Source organism: Capricornis sumatraensis, chromosome 8 (assembly GCF_032405125.1).
Source record: "Capricornis sumatraensis isolate serow.1 chromosome 8, serow.2, whole genome shotgun sequence".
NCBI lineage: Eukaryota > Metazoa > Chordata > Mammalia > Artiodactyla > Bovidae > Capricornis > Capricornis sumatraensis.
In genome coordinates this window covers 105043360-105064782 of record NC_091076.1, presented here as the reverse complement: position 1 = coordinate 105064782, position 21423 = coordinate 105043360, and the positions used below count along the sequence as shown (strand labels likewise).

General features: G+C 51.8%; 1 protein-coding gene across 2 annotated transcripts in view; it reads right to left on the bottom strand.

Annotated features, from left to right (window-relative positions):
• Nucleotides 1-312: 312 nt before the first annotated feature.
• RNF157 (ring finger protein 157) overlaps nt 313-21423 on the bottom strand; it is a 77821-nt gene continuing 56710 nt past the window's right edge. Inside the window, exons 7-19 of one of the 2 annotated variants that reach the window (XM_068977901.1) lie at nt 21156-21199; nt 20693-20740; nt 17613-17684; nt 16584-16743; nt 16347-16459; nt 14027-14265; nt 12965-13073; nt 11186-11297; nt 10398-10585; nt 10048-10113; nt 9170-9218; nt 6757-6867; nt 313-760 (exon numbers count right to left, since the gene is read on the bottom strand). In XM_068977901.1, coding sequence (XP_068834002.1) covers nt 639-760; nt 6757-6867; nt 9170-9218; nt 10048-10113; nt 10398-10585; nt 11186-11297; nt 12965-13073; nt 14027-14265; nt 16347-16459; nt 16584-16743; nt 17613-17684; nt 20693-20740; nt 21156-21199 — 1433 coding nt within the window. In that variant the 3' untranslated portion in view covers nt 313-638. The remainder of the gene's footprint in view (nt 761-6756; nt 6868-9169; nt 9219-10047; nt 10114-10397; nt 10586-11185; nt 11298-12964; nt 13074-14026; nt 14266-16346; nt 16460-16583; nt 16744-17612; nt 17685-20692; nt 20741-21155; nt 21200-21423) is intronic. The other variant, XM_068977902.1, reaches the window with a different exon arrangement.

Genomic DNA, 21423 nt, shown 5'->3' with positions numbered 1-21423 from the left:
ATGAGGCACTGCCTCTGCCACCACAAAGAAGCAAGAACTGTTTTCCCAACCAACCTTCCAGTGGTTGCCACTGTTCACTGTCCTGGAGAAAGGAACTCCTAATGCTTTTCGAGGGGGAACTCCACCTCTTGTGCAATACGGCTTTCCCTTTTTGCAGGAGTCATCCTCCAACCCCCACCCCGAACTGGAGGTTTCAGATTGGTCATGATGTCCCAGAGACCAGAAAATGCCAGGTGTCTGTAACGAAGTCACGCAAACTCCAAGTCCTCTTGGTCTACCCGCCTAAGGAGACAAAAGATGCACAAGAAACAACTGGTCCACGGGCCTCAGCTCCACCTGAAGGTCAGGATTCAGTGGAAACGTTTTCAAAAAGTCTCTGCAGAGGGTCTCAGGAGCTGCAGTTTATCCCGTGGCTTTAGCCCTCAAGGAGCAAGGAGGCTTCTGGTCCCTTCTGAGGGGAAGGATCATGACTGCGGAAGGCTGGGAGAAGGAGCAGGCGCCCTCAAGCATCCAGCTTCCACGTGGGTCTAAAGCGTCTCCACGTGTCTTGCTGAGGATGCCCAGCAGGTCAGCGGTGCAGTGAGGCCAGGAAGGGATGCGAGGACAGGAGGGGGCCCCTGGCACACAGGCTGGGGTTCTCAGACGGCCAGAGGCCCCCACACGCAGGGCCTGTCCTCGGGGTCCTCCAGGCTTCCGGAGGACAAGCGCCGGCGCTGCGTGTTCCGACGACTCACCACGTTGTCATCGGCCTGCCAGGCACCTGAGAAGAGAAATGCAAGGTTACTCGAGCTGGACCTCCGGATCGGTCCAGATGGTGTCCCCAGCAGGGCAGCCTGGGAGTTTGGCACGAAAACTGGCAGGCTGCCCATTACTTGGAGCTCCCACGGTGTGCCAACCACAGCACGTGAGGAATTAGGAGCAGTGGTGCCCACTGGGCCAGGGACAGTCACGGACACTTGGGCCCACAATGGCGGGACACATGGGATGGTCCCTGTTTTGTGGGACCTTGCCCTAGGACCCACATTTGTATCTTTATTTGGTCTTAAAATTTGCTTCAGTGTGACCGCAGACAAGGGCCTAGCTGAGATTTTGGTGAGGCAGGAGGAAGTGAATGGGACGGAGAAGAATGTGTTAATTTGGGCCCAGAGTTGATGTTTGCTGTGGGGGCCAGGGTGGAGCAGGAAGTGCTTGGCTGCCCAGAGGGTGCCAGGGACTGAATGGCAAGGGGGAAAACAGTGCAACAGCCACTCCTCTCTTTCTGCACCCAAACAGTCCGCTGAGGTTTGCTATCAGCTGGTGTCATCCACCTCAGGAGATATTAGCCCCAGAGCCGTGGGGTCCCATGAGCACCATCCCCTAAACTCATCATCCTGTCCCCAGTCCACGGCTCCTGCACGAGAAGCACCAGCTGCCCACGCTGGAAACGCCCACAGCCCTGGGTTGGGGCTTCTCTCTCCTTTGTGCTGTGTATCCAGTCACCACCTCTGGCTTGTTCACCCTCTGCTGCTGTTTAGTCCCTAAATCATGTCCGAGTCGTTGCGACCCCACACACGGTAGCCCGCCAGGATCCTCTGTCCATGGAACCTTCAGGTAAGAATATTGGGGTGGGTTGCCATTTCCTTCTCCAGGAGATCTTTCCGACCCAGGGATCATTGAACCCAGGTCTCCTGCTTGGCAGGAAGGATTCTTTACCGCTGAGCCACCAAGCAAGGGCTGTGTACTCTCTAGTCATGTCTAAATCTGTAAGTCAGAAAACTGGGTACACCCCCAACTTGTAACATACTGACTGTGTGACCCTGGGCAGGTCATTGTACTTGGAGTTCCAGTTTTCCCATCTATCAGATGGAAATGAGTACTTAGCCCCCAGAGTTGCTGGGAGAGATAAGTGAGGTGACACGGCAGAGTGCTGAGCAGGGTGCCTGATTCTTAGAATGTGCTCGACAGCCAGGCCCACCCCCAGCCTTGTTCAGGTTCATCTCCCCTCAGCAGGCCTCCAGCCCACAGACTGGCTCCATCCATTCATTATTCCCTCCAGTGCAGCGAGAAACTCCTTCCAGGGGATAGGAGGAAGCCCTAACCCCCTGGAGTTGGGGAAAGCCATTCAACCTCTGGCCTGAGAACCTCTGAGCCACCTCTCCCAGCTTGTCCCACACGACCCCCAGCCGAAGAGGGTCCAGCGTGTGCCGACTTCCTCCCCCACTGCCCCCCTCCTCATGTGGTGAAAATTGCTGAATCCTTGAATTCCTCCATTGCACTGTGACCTTCTCCTGGGCAGAGCCAAGAGCCACACCTGGCCCAGCAGGGGGCTCATTCAGAGGACAGAGCCTGTGACCCCGGACTGGAGGCCTGAGGCTCAGTATTTTCTCCTGTGATGGAGGCCACTCATGAGGGTCTGGGGTCAGCCTTCAGTTAAGCCAGCCCAAGACACGAAACCCTTTAATGGCGGAAGCACTAGGATTAAGTGGGTAGAAACTGAGTATTTCGCATAAATGTCCTGGTGCGATCATCCATCCTAAACCTCTGATACTACCCTGCAGAGGTGGACCCCGGGCCAGAGGAGTCCGTGGGACAGAAAATCGTTAGGTATCTCTCAGCCAGACAGAATGTGGGGGTCCCTATTCCCTGGAGGCACCGCAGTCTGGCACCCTCTAAGGATGGCCCTCTAAGTGTGACGGCATGATGAGTAGGCCAGATCGCCCTTCTAAGTTAAGAACCCCCAGAGACAGTGAGTTGTTTGTTCAAGTATATAATTTGGTAGAACTCATACCTATTCCTCAATGTTTAGGGGGCAGGACTCCGGAACGGCGGCTGTTTGGTGGGAAAGACCAAAAGCAAATGGTAAACGAGAGAGAAGACACACAGACACACACGCATGTGCAAAGTCAAACGCCTCCACTACACGGCTACCACCACCAGCTGCCAGGTCTGAATGCCTGAGTCCTTGCTACCAACACCACTGGTCCAGTTCCTGAGCCAGGGCGCACACATGGCTCCTTCTGAAACCACCTCAAGCCTCTGTGCTCCTGGGCTTCGTGACAGTACCCTTTCTTCTAAAAAGGGCCCCTGCTGGACCCATGGCCAAACCCTGCTTCTGCTTGGCTCCTCCTGTTCAGAGGGAGAGCCTGGGTGCAGCAGGTAAGTCATTCTGTCCAGCCCTCAGCCAGAAAAGGGAGCCTGGAGATTCAGGATCTTTCAGCAGGGGTAGAGAAAGGTGCTTCTCGCTCAATTCCATCCTGGGGACTCAGAAATGGGAGAGTGGAGAGACCTCTAGAGGCAGATTTGAGAAGCACATCCAGGGTGCTTTTGCATACCCACTCCTGTCTCTCAAAGTGTTAGTCACTCAGTCACGTCAACTCTTTTCGACCCCATGGACTGTAGCCCACCAGGCTCCTCTGTCCATGGAATTCTCCGGGCAAGGATACTGAAGTGGTTGCCATTCCCTTCTCCGGGGGATCTTCCCAACCCAGGGATCGAACTCCAGTCTCCTGCATTGCAGGCAGATTCCTTACTGTCTGAACCATCTTCCCATCTCTGCCCAGCCACTAATTAAATATAAGGGCTGTAACAGCTCCGACCATCCTGTAGAGTGTCTCCAGGAAAAGAGGATGTTCACTTCAATTTTTCCTTAGTATCTGGGAAGTGTAACCCTTCCTAGTAGCGTCTTCGTCTTGGGTTATTTCAGGTCTCCATAAGTACTTTTTTGTTTTCTTTTTTTTCTGGTCATGCTGCACGGTTTGGGGGATCTTAGTTCCCTAACCAGGGATCGGACCTGGGCCATAGCAGTAAAAGCGCCAAGTCCTAACTACTGGACTGCCAGGGAATTCCCTCCGTAAGTATTTTACATTTCTTTGGCGATGCCCACTCCTGTACAATGCAGTCATTTAAAAACATTTGTATTTCCACTAAACCAAATTATCTTTGCTTTTCCCCACCACTCCCCAGAGCCTTTTCACAGAACTGTCACCAGTCCCCTGACTACTATCCTGCCAATTGTGTGACAGGCCATCATATTCCTTGCAACCACATCTACCTAGCACGCATTCTTATCTGCTCACCACCTACCCCTCTCAACTCAGATTTCCTCCCTTTGGGAATCTTTCAGAACAACCTCAGAATATACCATATTCTCACACCTCCCCTTAGTTTTAGGGTCCAAAAAGATCCAGAAGCTTCTTAGAGAAAGAGGGGCTGGATTGACACAGGTGCTCTCTCAGCATCACTCCCACATGGGTGATGAGAGCGGGGAGGATGGGGACGTGAGCGGTCCTCGCCGCCAGCTGGGAATCCTGGCAGAGCACGTATGTGGCTGGGGGCCGTGGAGCGTGGGATATTGCTGGGGCTCTGCTGCTTGTGGGCCCTCTGTGAGGGGACTGACGTCCTTGTAGAGAGGAAGACCCAGTGCCTGAGAAGCTGTCCTGGCGGCCAAGCCAGCCTGAAGTCCCTCAGTCAAAGGATGGAACTCCGAACTTCCAGCTGAGTGTGATGAAGCCTGCCTATTCCATGGGACCTACCAAAGTGGGTACTTCTGTCATTAACCTGACAGATCCTTCCAGAGAGTTCCCCAGCACTTTGCTACCAGTGTGATGCTAACAGTGGAACTGGAGAAACATTTACCGAGAGAGCAGATGCACTTGCCCTCTCCCGTAAGAGCCTTTGAGACCTCTGGGTGAAGCTACGTAGGGACCCCTTATTCCTGGGACCAGAGCAGCCGCCCCAGCCATGTGCCTTCACGTCTGGCCCGAACGGTGAACTTGGTTTAATCTGAGAATGGCTGGCTCCCGAGATCACCATAAGGAATCCCAGGTTTCATGCCCCTCCTGCAAGCCCAGAGTGGAATAAAGATCCACCAGCAGGTTGGCCAGAGGGAGGTAGGGAGAGGAGGAAGCAGACAGAATGGGATCAGTTTCCACCAGCACACTTGGCTGAAACAATTCCCAGCAGCTCCCTCTGCCAAAAAATGAGGGTGGGAAGGGGGGGGGGGCCCGGGGGGAGGCAGGAACCTACATTTCTCTCTTAAAGCCCAGTGTGCACAGCTGCTACAGACACAGGGCAGAGTGAGGGCAGAGATGTCATCTTCCCCAAAGTGAGTGTTAAATCACTCAGTCGTGTTTGACTGTTTGTGATCCCATGGACTCACCAGGCTCCTCTGTCCATGGGATTCTCCAGGCTACAATACTGGAGTGGGTAAGCCATGCCCTTCTCCGGGGGAATCTTCCCGACCCAGGGATCAAACCTGGGTCTCCTGCATTGCGGGCAGATTCTTTACCATCTGAGCCACCAGGGAACCCCTGGTCATCTTCCCCAGCTGCTGACCAAAGCAAATTCTTCCCGTAACCTTTGCCCCAGACTCATCCACACTTTTGCGGAACAGGGATTCATCTATTCTTACAATTTTTTTTTCTTGAAAAAAATCCCAGCATGTGGAATACAGGCCCTTGCCAGTTAAGAACGGAAGGCCCAGCGAGAGCCTCTTGAGTGTGCGCACGACCAGCAAGCTCAGGGTCAGGCACGAGTGAACATGAACTTTCACAGAGTCTGGATAACATAAATGAGTTTCAAAATAAACAAACCGGACAGACAGACTTACAAATTTGGCAAAAAGACATGAGAAACACATGGACAGAAAGAAGCCAGGTAAGGAGTGGGAAGGCAGGAATGAAGTGGACCCTGGGCCCCAGCTGCTCCCAGCACAGACTTGGCAGGGTTAGCACTAAGTGGGGAGGCGTCTCTGGGAATTATAACTTCCCCTGCCACAAGCCTGCGCGGGGCCAAAGGGGTGAGGACCCAGGTCTTCCACAGGCTGATGGAGAGTGGCAACCACAGGAGGCTGTCCCTCCAGCCCCTAGCCACGTCGCCAAGCTAGTAAAGCACTGGACCCACGACAAAGACGTGGCTGTCCTGAAGTGAAGGAAGTCTTCGCTTCAGGGCACTTTAAAAGATTACAGAACCACGCAATGTGAAGGCAATCTCTGCCGTGAACCCAGGAGAGGCAATTTCTACCTAGTTCACTGGGCAAGATGTGGCTTTAGAGGCCTGTTGGTGGAGCCCTTGTAAGCAAGGAGTAGAGGGACCTCAGTGCCTGGAGTGTGACTGACAGCTGGGCTTCTTCGTGAGAATGTATCCCAGATTCAGTTTAGCGTTGTGGGAACACATCAGGGGCACCCTGATGTCCCTGGGAGAGGGCCAACTGAGTTAAGGCTCCAGGGAGAGGAGGCACCTTCCACCCCTGATCTCTCCTCTGGGATCCACATCCAGTGAGCATAAGGCAATTGGTGGTCACCCAGGCCTCCCTGGGTCACAGAGCCACTTGCTCATCTATGAAATGCTGACTCTCAAATTCCTCTCTGATCCTAACAATCCATGATTCTCTGCGGAATTGCAAGTTCCCTTTTCAAGGGCTCAGGGCTCTCTGAGACTTTCTCACAGAGGTGGTTGGTGTCTGCCTCCAAAGCTGCTGATAAAAGCAAGACGTGGCCCCCTGCCATGGGATGTGTAAGACTGTGATGGATGTGCCCTGTCAGGCCAAATCGGAAGAACTGGGAGGGATTTTTGCCCCTTTTCTTCTTGCTCAGAGCAGGGGTCTCTCTTTGCTCAAGGACTCTCCTTTCAGCAACTGGCTTCCAGCATCTTAGCAAAGCCCATGCCTTCTTGCAGGAACTCCAGGGCAGGAGGTGGGTGTCCCAGGGTGAGAGCAGGGGTGCGAGCAGGGGAGGGAGCATCTCCCACCAAGTTCATGTTCAGCAGACTGCCACTCACCGGGTAAGCAGACCTCAGAGCACAGCTTATTGTCCAGTGCTTTCACGCTGGCGATGTCAAAGTCATTGTTATTGTCACACTCCATACCTAGAAATGCGCATGTCCTCTGGCCTGTAACGGAGTTAAGGCAGTTAGAGAGGGGCTGGCTGTGTTTTTTCTCTGCTTTGCTGTCCTTAAAATAAAAATCTTAAGGATGGAGACAAAAAAAAAAAAATCATATCATATGTTAAAAAAAAAAAAAAAAGACAGTAATTAAGTGGGTAAAGAGTGGACAAAAAAGGAATTAAGTTGTTTGTGTTCTCCTGTCCTGCTGTTTCTTTAACATGCTCCTTTCCAGCCTTTGTTCCTGGGAAGTCAGACCTTGGAAAGGGCTGCAGGATGTGCGCCCAGGCCCAGAGGAGGACTAAGTCAGGCTGGGAAGAGCTGGGGGAGCCACCAGAGAAGCAACTCCGCCTCTGGCCCATGACTGTGGGTTTGTATGGGGTGTGTTTATGACCACAAGGCTCTGGGAAATGGCTAATACATAGAACATCAATTAAAGCTCTTTGGTTCCATAATTTTGCTCATCAAATCAAAGAATTGCTTAGTTCACAAAATTATGATTTATTTTCTGATGAGGCTTAATTTGTTATTCTGAGTATGTTTTAAGGCAGCAGTCCCCAACCTTTTCAGCACCAGGGACTGGTTTCCTGGAAGACAGTTTTTTCACATACCAGAGGGTGGTGGGGAATGGTTTCAGGATGATTCAAGCTCATTACATTTATCGTGCACTTTATTTCTATTATTATTACATCAGCTTCACCTCAGATCATTAGGCATTCGATGCTGGAAGTTGCGGACCCCTGTTCTAAGGGACTCACCAGAAACCTACAGTCATGTAAGATGGGGACAGTTTTAGATATTATTTTTTTCAAGACTCTCCCCTCTTTTTTTTCTTGGTGGAAGGGAGAGGAAGAAACATACAGCTACCGTGCTGGGCTCTGGAATGTCAGGCAGAAACCACTTGCTGCCCTGCACTTTCCAGAAGCTAGTATTAACTGCCAGGGCGACAATCACAATGGGGAACTCAACCCTCAAGACATCAACTGCAGCGCCCAAACCCTGCTTGGCGCAGTCTGCTTCGCCATGCTCCTCCTCCCGGCTCCCCAGCCAGGTGGGAGCGGTCCAGGGTGCGTGCGCCGCCCCCTCCCGCCCCCCCACCCCCCGCAACAGCCAGCGCTAAAGCAGAAGCGACTAGCGTGACACCTGCCTCCAGGCTGGGATCTGGGTCTGCTTCGGAGGTCACCCTTCTGCGCAGGCACCTCAGAGCAGCGGAGGGAGACACCGGTTCCTGGGCCGCCGGGTCCTCCCCTCCCAGGTGGGAGTCCCAGCCCCGCCCAATCTGCTTCCCTGCCCTGCCTGTAGGTCCGTTCTAGGTTTACTAGAAACAAAATTCTTCCCCCTGAAGATATGAATGACCTTATTTACAAAACAGAAATAGAGTTGCAGATGTAGAAAGCAAACTTATGGTTGGGAGGGGGAAGAGGAGGAGGGCTAAACTGAGAGATTGGGATTGATATATACACACCGCTGCTACTGCTGCTAAGTCGCTTCAGTCGTGTCCAACTCTGCGACCCCATAGACGGCAGCCTACCAGGCTCCCTCGTCCCTGGGATTCTCCTGGTAAGAACACTGGAGTGGGTTGCCATTTCCTTCTCCAATGCATGAAAGTGAACAGTGAAAGTGAAGTCGCTCAGTCGTGTCCGACTCTTTGCGACTCCATGGGCTGCAGCCCACCAGGCTCCTCCATCCATGGGATTTTCCAGGCAAGAGTACTGGAGTGGGGTGCCATTGCAAATTGAGGCCTAAATGACAGTAAAGAGAGTCGGCCTAATAGCTTACAGAATACTGACCTGCCCTGACCTGCCGAAGCCTCTCCTCCAGCCTTCACTGTGCCCGCTGCTGCTAAGGCCCCTCTGCTACTGTAACAACAGCCCTTTTCTTCACTAAAGCAAAACCAGACCTACTGCCTGCAGTCCTTCCCACCAAGTGATGGAAACTGCCCTCTGCTCCTGCTGCAGCTCAGCTCCAGGGCTGCCCCACCAGATCCATGAGACTCAGCTGAGAAGCCGAAGCAGGAAGGAAGGTGAAGGCAGCTGCCCAAGAAGCTTCAGAATCTACTCCACGTAGATGGAGAACCACCTGAATGATATCTTCTGCAGCCTTGGCTCAGGGGCCCGGAAAAAGTGGGAAAGCCACTGAGGTCCTCGGATACCCTGCTGGCTTTTTGCTGTTTCATCAAGAAGACAACATCTCTCCAAAGCCACACCCTTGAGCAGTGCCACCCAGTCCCACAAGTGCCCCTTTCTGTGCCGTTTAGCGAATACCCAGGAAAGAAATACGGTAACAGGGAGCCAAAGACCAGGTCTTTTACCATCTTCCTGTGTGGGCGATGCGTCCTCTTCCTCTAGAACATCGTTCCCCTAGGACGGAAGGAAGGTGCTATGAGTCCAGGAAGCAGAGACATGAGTGTACCGACTGGCTGAAAACAGCGCTAACCAGCCTCCTGGTCTCTGTGCGCTTCCCATCCACGTGAGATGGCGCGGAGGCCCAGCAGAGGCAGATTTTGCCTGGCGAGACAGGATCAGCCTGTAGGGACCAGGTCTGAGGCACATTACAGACGGATCCTAGGACTCTCAAGAATAGCCTAGGTAATAGTTTAGCTCACACTGTCTCTCTAAAGTGGATGTCAAAATTGTGAATTGAAAAAGCAAACTGTGAGGTCAAAGCACTTTCAGAAATTCCTTAGGATCCCAAACCCTGTCCAGGTATGCCTTTGAGAACTTGTGGCTCAAAAAAATGTTGTGGCGTCCTCACTGTGAGCCGAATGCTCCTATACGGTCCCACCGCTGGGTCTGAGCACTTCTCATGCTGAATTACAATCCTGACTCCTCCACCGGATGGAGCTCCTGGATGGGTGGAGTGGGTGACAGGCGGGCAAAAGCCATGTCACTCGGTTGGTGTCCCCCCAGTGCCAGGAAGCACCTGTGAGCCGGCTGTCCCTGTGAATACTAAGCGAACGGAGGACAAACACCCTCTCGAGGGTCTGGCCTGGAAGACTTCCCACTAGAACTCTCTGCACGCCTGTTACACTGAGACCAGTGCCCTCGCTAATCGGGCAGTTCTTCGGCTCTGCACCCGGCTCTTAACAGGCTTCTTCCAGAACAGCTCCCATCCCATTCGCACCCTCTGCCAGCACCGAAGGCCCCTAGACTGGGGAGGGGGCACCACCGTCCTCCGCCTGGCTGTTACCTCTGCGTCCTGCTCCTCGGCGGCGAGGCCCATGAAGTTGCAGTCTGGAGATGCCGCGGGCGTCACCTGCAGAAGAGCAGCGAAAATCAAGGTGCAGACACCACCAGCTCACCTCCCCAGCTTGCCTGGCAGCAAGCCCAAACCACGTCCTCAGGACAGAAGTGGTACCAAACCAAAGAGCAGACACGAGGGTGTCTTTGACTTAAGGACGGGGCACCCTGTTTTCTGGAGCTCCCTTCCCGGGGGTACCGGGGGGGCTTTGTGATCTCCCTGGCAGACCCTGGGTCGAGCTGCTTGGGATAAGCCTGCAGAACCAGAGCGGCAAGGGCCATCCCGTGTCCCCTGCTTACCTCTTCTTCATCTGAGGGGGTCCTGCTGGCAGCCCGGGGGGAGGGGAGGGCCTCCCCCTCCTCTTCTGTGCCAGGGGCGATGTAGGAGCCGGACATGGAGGAGATGGTGTCGGTGCTGATCTGGGAGTGCTGGCTCTGGGAGGACACCATGGACATGACCGACTGGGCCAGACTGCTGCTGGCAGGGTCTTTGGAGACAGGAGTTGGGCGGGGGAGGAGATGGAGGTCAGACACAGCTGCCGTGAACCGACTGGGAGCAGGGTTCTCTCCCCGCACCCGGGGGCTGTGAGGACCGTGGCAGCCCGGCCTCGCCCTCACCAAACAGTGTTTACATTTAAGGTTTGCCAAGGTTTGGCTCCTTTACACTTTATTTAAGTTTAAAGTTTTTCTTTTTGGCCATGCTGTGGGCCACGCAGGATCCTAGGTCCCTGACCAGGGATCAAACCTGAGCCCCTGGCATTGGAAGCTCGGAGTCTGAATCACTGAACCCCAGGGAAGTTCTTATCCTTTACATTTTAGAGCTCCAAACTCAACCTCGGGGTGGGGGATTTGCTTTTCCCTGTCATGATGTTAAAAGAAACCTTCCGACAGCAGCACTGGGAGCAAGTTACCTGCCTCCCCCCTAGCTGGGGGGCGAGACCACCCTCCCAGTGCGAGACACCGAGTCCCGCTTCCCCCTCAAGTCGGGCCCTGCTCGGTGTGGCCGCTGAGGTATCACTTGGCTGCTTGCCCAGTCCAGCCCGGAGGAAATACTAGAAGCGCCATGGACTCCAGCCTTCCTCAGGTACCTTCTGGGGAGGAAATCGTGGAGGAGAGTGGGGTTCCCGTGCAGGACGACTGGTCAATAGCTCCTGACGATGACAGGGTCAGGTTCTCACTTTCTGGGGTGACACCGCATTCCTGGGGAGAGGCAGAGTCGGAGGGAAGGGGTCAGGTCAGGGGGCCTGGGCGAGGGATGGCGGGGGGTGACGTGCGAGGCAGGGCCAGTTTCTCCTCTGTCACCACTCCTCTGCAGCCCTGACCCGGGCTGGCTGGCTGTCTTCCCGGGGAGGTGCGAGTGCCTCCTGCCCGAGGCCCAGCACCTGCTGGAGCCACACAAAGACGGCAGCTCAGATGACCCAGGTCAGCTGTGACACGGGAGCACCCAGGCTTCCCCAGGATTGCAAACAGCTCTCCTTCTGAAGGGGAAGAACACAAAACCAGTCGAGGCCCTGGAGCCCTCCTGGGCTTCTCCTCTGGGGTGGGGGGGTTGGTTCCAGCTCGATGGATCTAACGTAAACACCATCTCCCTCCCCAGCCCACACCGGCCCCCCACACCCACCCCGCCATCCGTCACCTGGGCTCGTAACCTCAGTCCACCCTGGGCAGATGCAAAGGTCTGTTGGTTCTCTCTCCTCCAGGAATTCTTCTCTTGAACTGTAGTGCAGGCGTCCCCCCTGCCTAGCTCTGTCTGTCTCTTGCCTGAGCCTGTCTGGACACCTCTGCCAGGGGAGGCCTGGTGGGGCCAAGTTCCCGCTGTGCCACTGGCCTGCTCAGGGCCCCCACTCCTGCTCCGTGCTTCACGTGTAACGTCCCTACGACCAGGAATGTTTCTCTTGCCTTTCTCGTCAATGCCTGAGAAATTTTGCCCCCTTCAGTGGAGGCGCAGAGTCCTAACCACTCGACATCCCGGGAATTCTCCATGGACCATTTTTGTGTATGTGTGAGGCCCATTTTAAAAGTCTTTATTGAATTTGTTACGCTATTGTTTCTGTTTTATATTTTGGGTTTTGGGTCACGACGCAGGTGGAATTTTAGCTCCCTGACCAGGGATTGAACCTGCACCCCCTGCGTTGGAAGGCGAAGTCGTAACCACTGGACCGCCAGGGAGGTCCCACCATGGACCACTTTTTATTTATTTTTTTTTAATTTATTTTTTTTTTTTTAATTTTAAAATCTTTAATTCTTACATGTGTTCCCAAACATGAACCCCCCTCCCACCTCCCTCCCCATAACATCTCAGTGGGTCATCCCCATGCACCAGCCCCAAGCATGCTGTATCCTGCGTCAGACATAGACTGGCGATTCAATTCTTACATGATAGTATACATGATAGAATGCCATTCTCCCAAATCATCCCACCCTCTCCCTCTCCCTCTGAGTCCAAAAGTCCGTTATACACAGCTGTGCATGGACCACTTTTTAAAGTGAGCATCCCTGCTCCTAGCCTCGACCTCCCTTACCTGACACACTGACCCGTGGTACCACCTGCCACACACACTTTGACTGTCTTTGACTGTCCTGCGTGTCCACCCCACCCCAACTGCCAAGCCTATAATAAGCACCATGAGGGCAGGACCTCAGTGTCTCGCCACCGCTGCTATCCTTAGCACAGAGGATCACGCCTGGTCAGATACACAGGTCCCATACTTTGTTGAAAGAATGAGTCTAGTGACACCTTTGCTGCGTCTCAGAGTGTTCAGAAGGTGTTTGATGAGTGAATGAGAGCAGATGGACCGAAAGAGGCCAGCAGGCTGGAAGGAAAGGACCCAGAGTCCAAAACCCAACAAGGATGGCACGTATATTACCTCTCCGAGATGCTGGCCTGACGGTCTCTGAGACAGCTGCGTCTCAGATTCACTGCAGGAACGCTCATCGTCCTCTTCGGGCAGCACGGAAGAATTCTGGGAGATGGACCTGTGTGAGGCCAGAGGGAGAAACAGCTGCAGCCAGTGCCCACTTAAAGAATGGAACTTGCCTGCACCCCCATCACCTAGAAGTCAGAAGGAGCAGAGGGCCGTGGCAGGGACTGCAGGGAACTCACCTCGTAGGAAGGAGTAGAGACGTGGGAAAAGGCACCGAGGGGTCTGAGACCTCTTCTGGGTGTCAGAAAAATCTGAGTTTTCCCTTTTGCTCCTTCAAATAGTTGTGTCTGAACTTGGGGAAAACCACTGACATTTCTAGGGTTTCAGTGTTTTCATCTGTAAAATACCCTCCTTTCTTCTTTCAGGGACACTTATGACTTGCGCCTGTGTATGCACGCTCAGTCGTGCCTGACTCTTTGCCACGCCATGGACTGTAAGCCCGCCCGGCTCCTCTGTCCCTGGAATTTTCCAGGCAAGAATACTGGCGTGGGTTGCCATTCCTCCTCCAGGGGATCTTCCCCACTCAGGGACTGAACCCACGTCTCCTGCACGGCAGGCATATTCTTTACCACCATGCCAGCTGGGAAGCTCCATGACTTGTGCCAAGGTGGATGTAAATACTTAAGAAATACAGATCACAAGGCTCCTTCAGTCCTCAGACTAAGTGACGCTCCCCAGGGACGCTCCCACAGATGACCCTAACGATGTCATCTTCCCTATACCTTATACCCTCCTCCCGAAACAGAACATGTAAGTTTTATCCGTCTGGATCCTCCTAAGGACCCATGTACCATCTTATACTCCTCTCCTAAGGGATGGGATAACTCCTCCTCCAGCGCTGTTAGCCCAAGTCTCCAGTGAAATGAGCAGCTCTGGCAACAGCCCAGAGGGTCTATGCCGCCCCCGGGACCCAGGTCTGGAGTGAGCACACAGGAGTGGAAGGATGGACCGAAAGCATCGCGTCAAGGACCCCAGGGCCAATGCTGTTGCTCGCCGCCTACTCACTTGGAGAGACTCTTTTTGAGCTTGAGTCCTTGGCTGCCGCAGTCGGAGAGACGGTCGAGGGGGGAAAAGGTGCGGACAGGAGGCAGGTGGCCGTCGCTGCCGTAGGAAGGCAGCATTCCTGAGAGGTGTCGGTCTCCAAGCACGTGGAGTGGGGGGACCGCTGGGGATGGGGTGAGGGGCCCATTGAGGGCCTCCAGAAGAGACACCACCTCATAGCCTGGCGGAATGTTCTCTGAGGACTAGGGCAATCAGAGACAGGTTGAAAAATTGATTAGATACTTTTCATTTTATGGTATGAGTGTGTTTCTTTCTCTACGGTAGAAAAATGCTTCCTTTTATATCTAGTCTGGGGGTTCTGCCAAGAAAAGCTTCTCTATTAGAGGCAGAAGAAAGAGAAAATATGTGCTGAGAACCACATGTGCTGAGACTCTAGTTATATATGAGCTTCTTCTTAATAATGTTTATTGTTTTATTATAATAGAAATATGTGTTCTTTACAGGAAATTTGGAAAACACCTAAAAATGGAAAAAAAGAAAAAAATCAACAACTGAGTCACCTAACTAATAACTTTCGTCAGCTTTCTAGTGTATTTTCTTCCAATTTTCCCCCCTGTACTGTTTACACAGTTGTGATCAATCTGTAAATAATAATTTTATACCAAGCTTATCTCACAAAACATAATAGTTTCATTCACACGTGTTCCTTTTCATAGATACCACACCTTTCCTAATTCTTCCACTGGTGCTGCCTAGTTAATTGCATCCATTTCCTGCTGTAAGCAGCACTTTGATGAACATCTGTTCATTTATTATGCACACATCTCTTTTTTTCAGATCATTTTCTGGGTGTTAAATTCCAAGACCTTAGATTACCAAGTCCAAAGGTACTTTTTTTTTCAATTATTAATTTTATTAAATCTTCACCCTATCATATACCTCTTTTTTTCCTTTTTATGAAGCCATTTTAAAATTTCATTTTATTTTTTTTATTATTGTTTGGCTGTGCCGTGCAGCACGCAGGATCTTAGTTCCACAACCAGATCAAACCAGCGGCTGCTGCACTGGAAGCACGGAGTCCTAACAACTGGACCACCAGGGAAATCCCCAAGTACAAATGTTTTTTAAGGCTCTTGATATATACAGCTGTTTGTTTTTTTTACAGTGAACTTTCTAGGTATACTCCTATAAGCAGGACAGAATACCTATTTTAATTGCTTCTTGGACAGCATGGGGTATCTTCAAAAAAGGAAGTTTCTAAACTTGAAAGGTGAAAAATGGTCTCCCATTTTAACCTGCATGTTGTTGATTTTTAATGTGGTTGACTTTTAAAATTTTAATGTGTTTGATCATTAACCAGCTACGTTGCCTGTTTTGAGAAATGTTTTGTATATATCTTTGCCCATTTATCTATTGTTTCATTCAGGTGAGTTATTCTAGAGACCCTAGCCTTTCCTCTGACTATATTTTGTTGTGCCTACACTTTTTTCTTTATAGGATTTATTGATTGCGTTTTAATTCGGGCCATCTTTTACATATCTAAAGTTTAAAGTTTTTTATGTGATAAAATCCACGTTCTTTTTTTGGATGGTTTTCAAGCTTAGAGAACCCCCATCCATAGTCAACTAAAGAATCATCTGTAAAGTATTCTAGGTTTTTAAGGCTTGGTTTGCTTTGTCTTTAGGGTAGTTAACTAGTTACTCCACCTGGAATTCATTATCTGATAAGGCGTGAAGTGCTAAACTAACTGATTTTTCTTCCCTAAATAGCTACCTAATCATTCCAGTACCACTTACTGAATAATTAATAATTAATCTCTTCCACTCACATGTTAACCTAAAGACAAGACTTTCTAGTCTATAACTACAAAGCTCGGAAGCTTTGCACCATCACTTACACTACGAGACCAAGGTGAATTATTTCATCTACTTGGCTCCTAGTATCTAAAGCCATGAAATGGGGTAAAGAAAAATAGTCACCTTCTCTGAAGTTTCAGATAAAAATAGTAAGTTGAATCTAAACCTCAAACAATCATCCTCTGGTTTCTGCCTGGGGGCGTTCTAGAACTGACCCCACCTCCGGAGTGAAACAGCAAGCCGCTGGCTCTAGGGATGGTAAGTATTAACTGGACACTGAGTTCCCAAGGTGGCAAGAGGAGGTTTTAACGATCAGACCCTCATTTTCCACTGTCCCGTCGGCTGGTTCTAACACAATGAGATCTCGGCCAGCTTACTCAGTACTTCAGAGTGCCAAGGTTCAATTACTTGCTGCCAAGCCACGTGAAGAAGGACTGAAGGTGGGGGAAAAAAAAGGCCCAACTTACCGAATGCTCTTCCGAGTCGGAGGTCTGGGATGAGAGGATAGGGTTGAAGCTGGCTGGGGACAGGGGGCCCAGTTTTTTCCTCATGGCTCGGATTTGCAGCAGCGCCCGGAAGGCTGCGAAGAAGGAAACAGGTTGTCAGGACATGGGGGAGTCAGGAGGGACGAGAGGCTCCACAGAGGCCAGCCCGGCGGAGAGGGCAGTGACCTGGGGGGCCCAGCGGGGCCTCGGGGGGCTTACGCAGTCGGCAGATGGGGCAGTTGTTGGCCTGGTAGCGAAGGGTGTCAGCGCAGGTGTTACACAGGCAGAGGTGGCGGCAGGGCAGGATCAGGGTGTCTCGCACGTCGGAGAGACACACTACACACTCGGCGCTGTTGTCGCTAACCTCGTCCTCAGCCACCTGGCCAGGGGGCGGGCAGACAGCCAGCATCACAAAGACTCTCACAACCCCTGCTTTATTTTATTATTCATCTGTTTGTTTCATGTGGATCAGTTTTAAAGTCTTCATTGAACCTGTTACAATAGTGCCTCTGTTTTTTTTATTTTTATGTTCTGGTTTTTTGACTGCAAGGCATGTGGGATCTTAGCCCCCTGATCAGGGATTGAACCTGCAACCCCTGTGTTGGAAGGCGAAGTCTCAACCGCTGGACCCCCAGGGAAATCCCCCATAATTTAGAAGGCAGCTTGCCTGCAGAGCTGAGACAAGTCCTATGAACAGGATCTTGCACCTGCATTGAACTTGATGGTTTACCAAGTGCATGTGCACGCCCAGTTTCACTTCTGGCAACTGTGTGTGCCAAGCTCCTCCTCTGGAGCTGAGATCTGGTCCTGTCCATCAGTCAGAGTTGAAGGAGCCCAGGAGGCCACACAGGGAAGGGGGCAGCGATGAACTGAGGGTCCAGGGAACTGGGTGAGCAGAGCCCTGCAGAAGAACCCATCCAAACCACCCCATTTTTTCATTTCCAAATTTAAATATAATTATAATCATCTGAAATGAGGAAGAAGAAATACCCTTCTAGGACCAGACAAATTTCAGAGTTTGGTGTGCTGAATTCCTAGATCCTGGCTGGATCAGAGGCGGTCTCACCCTGCCTCCTGGGAAGAGGACATTCAGAACTGTGGATGGGGGACTTCCCTGGTGGTCCAGGAGTTAAGACTGTGCTTCCATTGCAGTGGGTCAGGGTTTGATCCCTCGTAGGGGAACTGAGAGCCCATATCCTACAGGGAAAGGCCAAAAAAAAAAAAAAAAGAACCATGGATGGAACTTGCCTTAGACTCTTGCGTGTTGTACTTATTTTCAATCCCATAGATCTCCTGAAGGAGGTAGCTGACCCCATCCACCTGAAGAAGAAACGGAAAAGTGCAAGGGCAGGCTAGTTCTAATGAAAGATAAAAGTGGGAACTTAACGCATCTCCACCACAAACCTCCTTCAGTAACCAAGGACTACAGATTCACAATGGAAACAATCAAAGGCCTAGGCAAGTACAGGATGCCCTTATTTACTTACATGTTCTCTTTGGGAGGAAAAGAAAATCTGATGCTTAATTCACCCACTCTTTTGTCCAACAGGGAACATGAACATTCATAAATACAACAGTAATCCTTGTACTGTAGGTCACTATGACAGAGCCCAGAGATTAGGCAAAGGGTGGAGGACCACAGGTCAAAATAGATGCATTATCTAGCTATAGAATGAAAGCTGAGCTTAGACCTTATACAAATGAAGGGATGGAAATGAGAAAGAAAGAGAAGAAATGGGCAAGGGAAAGTGGGGAAGGGAAAATGCAGATGCTGAGAGAGAGCAGGCTCTGGAAGGAGGGGCCGATTGCACCCCTCCTCCACTACTAAGCCACCCCCATTACTGACAGGTGGGCAAAATTACCCGTTAGTCCTTCAAAGAGCTGACTCATTGGAAAAGACCCTGATGCTGGGAAAGATTGAGGGTAGGAGGAAAAGGGCACGCCAGAGGATGAGATGGTTGGATGGCATCACTGACTCAAAGGACATGAGTTTGGGCAAACTCTGGGAGGGCTTCCCTGGCAGCTCAGACGGTAAAGTGTCTGCCTGCAGTGCCGGAGACCCAGGTTCAATCCCTGGGTTGGGAAGATCCCCTGGAGAAGGAAATGGCAACCCACTCCAGTACTCTTGCCTGGAAAATTCCATGGACTAAGGAGCCTGGTAGGCTACAGTCCATGGGGTCGCAAAGAGTCGGACACAACTGAGCGACTTCACTTGACTTCTGGGAGGTGGTGAAAGATAGGGAAGCCTGGCGTGCTGTAGTCCATGGGGTCACAAAGAGTTGGATACGAGCTTAGCAACTGAACAACAAGTCCTGCCTCTTAAAACCTCCAACTTCAGGGCTTTCCTCGTGGTCCAGTAGTTAGGACCCAGCGCTCTCACTTCTGGGGCCCAGGTTCAACCCCTGGTCAGGGAACTAAGATTTTGAATGCTGTGCAGCTTGGCCAAATATTCAAACCCCAACTTCAAGGCCCAGTTCAACTCAGACAGCCTGAGCCACATCTGCCAAAGTTGGCCCCTCCCTCGTTTCCTCATGCCAGTTCAGTCCTCACTCCCCCTACCCCCAGTGGTCCCCTGCCCTAAGGCCCAGTCCATTATCGTCTGCACATTCTAGTCTCCAGTTAGACAAAGCCTACTGCTGATGCCAATCGAGGGGCTGCTGCTGCTGAGTCGCTCCAGTCGTGGCCGACTCTGTGCGACCCCAGAGACGGCAGCCCACCAGGCTCCCCCGTCCCTGGGATTCTCCAGGCAAGAACACTGGAGTGGGTTGCCATGTCCTTCTCCAATGCATGAAAGTGAAACGTGAAAGAAGTCACTCAGCCGTGTCCGACTCTTTGCAACCCCATGGACTGCAGCCCACCAGGCTCCTCTGTCCATGGGATTTTCCAGGCAAGAGTACTGGAGTGGGGTGCCATTGCCTTCGAGGGACAGGAGAAGGGATGAACCAACTCCCTTGAGGTACCCGAGCCTTTCCACCCCATGCAGGCGTCCTGGAGAACCAGGCCTCCCCATGAGGCAACTCACTGAGGCCCGGCCTTTCCAGGCAGCACCCCCTGGGCTCAGGCTCTGTCATCTCCTCTGCCTCTCTTAAAACTTGCTTTAATGTAGTGATGATTCTGGAAAGGACATTATCAACAAATTCATACTAAGATATTACTGATGACTACTGACTTCACTAAGGGCAGAGAGCACTTAGTACCTCAAAGAATGAAGAATTAGAATTTCATGAACCTACAGCCTGTTTTACACAGAGAAGTAAGTCAGAAAGAGAAAACAAATATATTAACGCATGTATATGGAATCTAGAAAAATGACACTGATGAATCTATTTGCAGGAAAGGAATGGAGACACAGACATAGAGAATGGACTTGCGGACCCAGGAGGGGAAGGGAAGGGTGGCGTGAGTGGAGAAAGTAACATCAACATATATACACCAGCGTGTGTCAAACAGAGAGCTGGTGACAAGCTGCTGTGTAACACAGGGAGCCCAGCCTGGCAATGCGGGGTGGGGGCAGGGGAGAGAGGCGCAGGACAGAGGGGATACATGTATAATTATGGCTGATCTGCGTTGTTGTATAGCAGAAACCAACACAACATTGCAAAGCGATTTCCCTCCGGTTAAAAACATTTTTTAAAAAATGGAAAAAAAAAAAGAATTTCAGATATTTGTCGGCCATCATAGGGGAGGGAGGCTTGCTTTGCATCTCAACCAAGGCCTACCCTGCCCCACACTCGACTGCCTCTCACCCTCCATGTGATGAGGCCACCGTCGCTGGGTGATGCCACTGACTCCACTCTCCCCTCCTGTCCTCCACGGCTCTCCCCCCGACCTCAGGGGTCAGGGCTTCCAGCAGACACCTGCATAACTTGCCCGTCATCCTGAAAGGGGGCAGATGGCCAGCAGACTTTGAATTTGAGAAAAGAAATGCTGGGATACATTAAGCCAAGAGCTCTAACTGGCCCTGAATCAGCCCGATAGTTTATTCTTTTAGCTGGAAATGTTAGTTTCTCAGCCTGGCCTTTTCAGTGAAAAGAGTTCTCCCTAAACCTGATGTCAGGAGACAAATCTCGTACTTTCATTTTCTGAAGTCCTTTACTGGCCGTCTCACCACCGACAATTCTGGAACAACAGACACCCCAAACCGGTATTCCTTTCAGGCCACCCAAGTCGTTTCTAACACAGAAAAGCATCCCTTTTGCTTTTCTTCTTTGATTAAAAAAAAAAAAAATGGCAGGGAGGGGCGAAGAAGAGCACTTAGCAGAAGAGTGGGGAGAGAGACAGAGAGCAAAGTGGGGAAACACCAACAGCCCCGGCCCTCGAATGCTTACCACTTGTTTCTGTTTGAGGGGCTTGACGCAGAAAGTGCCATCTGAGTGCTGGAGGGAAAACATGAAACACGACAGTTATGACGAGGAAGAGGGAGACCAGCTGCTCTCCTGTTACTTCTCTCAATTAGGCGCCTTCTTGGATCCTCCCAGCCCCGCCCTGGAGTGTGGAACAACAGACTCCTCATTCTAGAAGGGTCCTCAAGCATGTAGTCTAGCCCTTCCGATTTGAGAAGACAAAACGAGGCCTAAGGAGTCAAGGGGCATCAGCAAGCTAGTGGCTGAGCTGGAACTCGGCCCTGTGTGGCCCTGGGTGTGCAGAGGGGTGCTCCCCACCGGCTTCCCGCAGCCTCCCAGCCAGACCCGCCCTGCCAAGCCCAGGCAGCCACAGAAGGGGCCTCCACGTGACCTCGGAGGAGAGACAGCAGTGCGTACCAAAGCAAGTCCCGTAACGTCACCCACTGACCTTTTCAAAAGTGCCCAGCAGGACGTGGCAATGGCCAAAATACTCTGAAAGAAAGAAAGGCACACGGATGGGGGAGAAGACCGCTAATGATACAGCTTGACCCCACCCACCTTCCCCGAGCCCGTGACCCTCTGGCTTCACAGCAAGGGGCAGGTTAAGTCACCCAGTAGGACTGTCGGTGCCCGAGGAGGCTGGGAGCAAGAGGGCACTGGGATGTGGAAACTGACGCCCACAGAGGGCCCTTGTGGATCGGAGGCCGCAGTTGCTG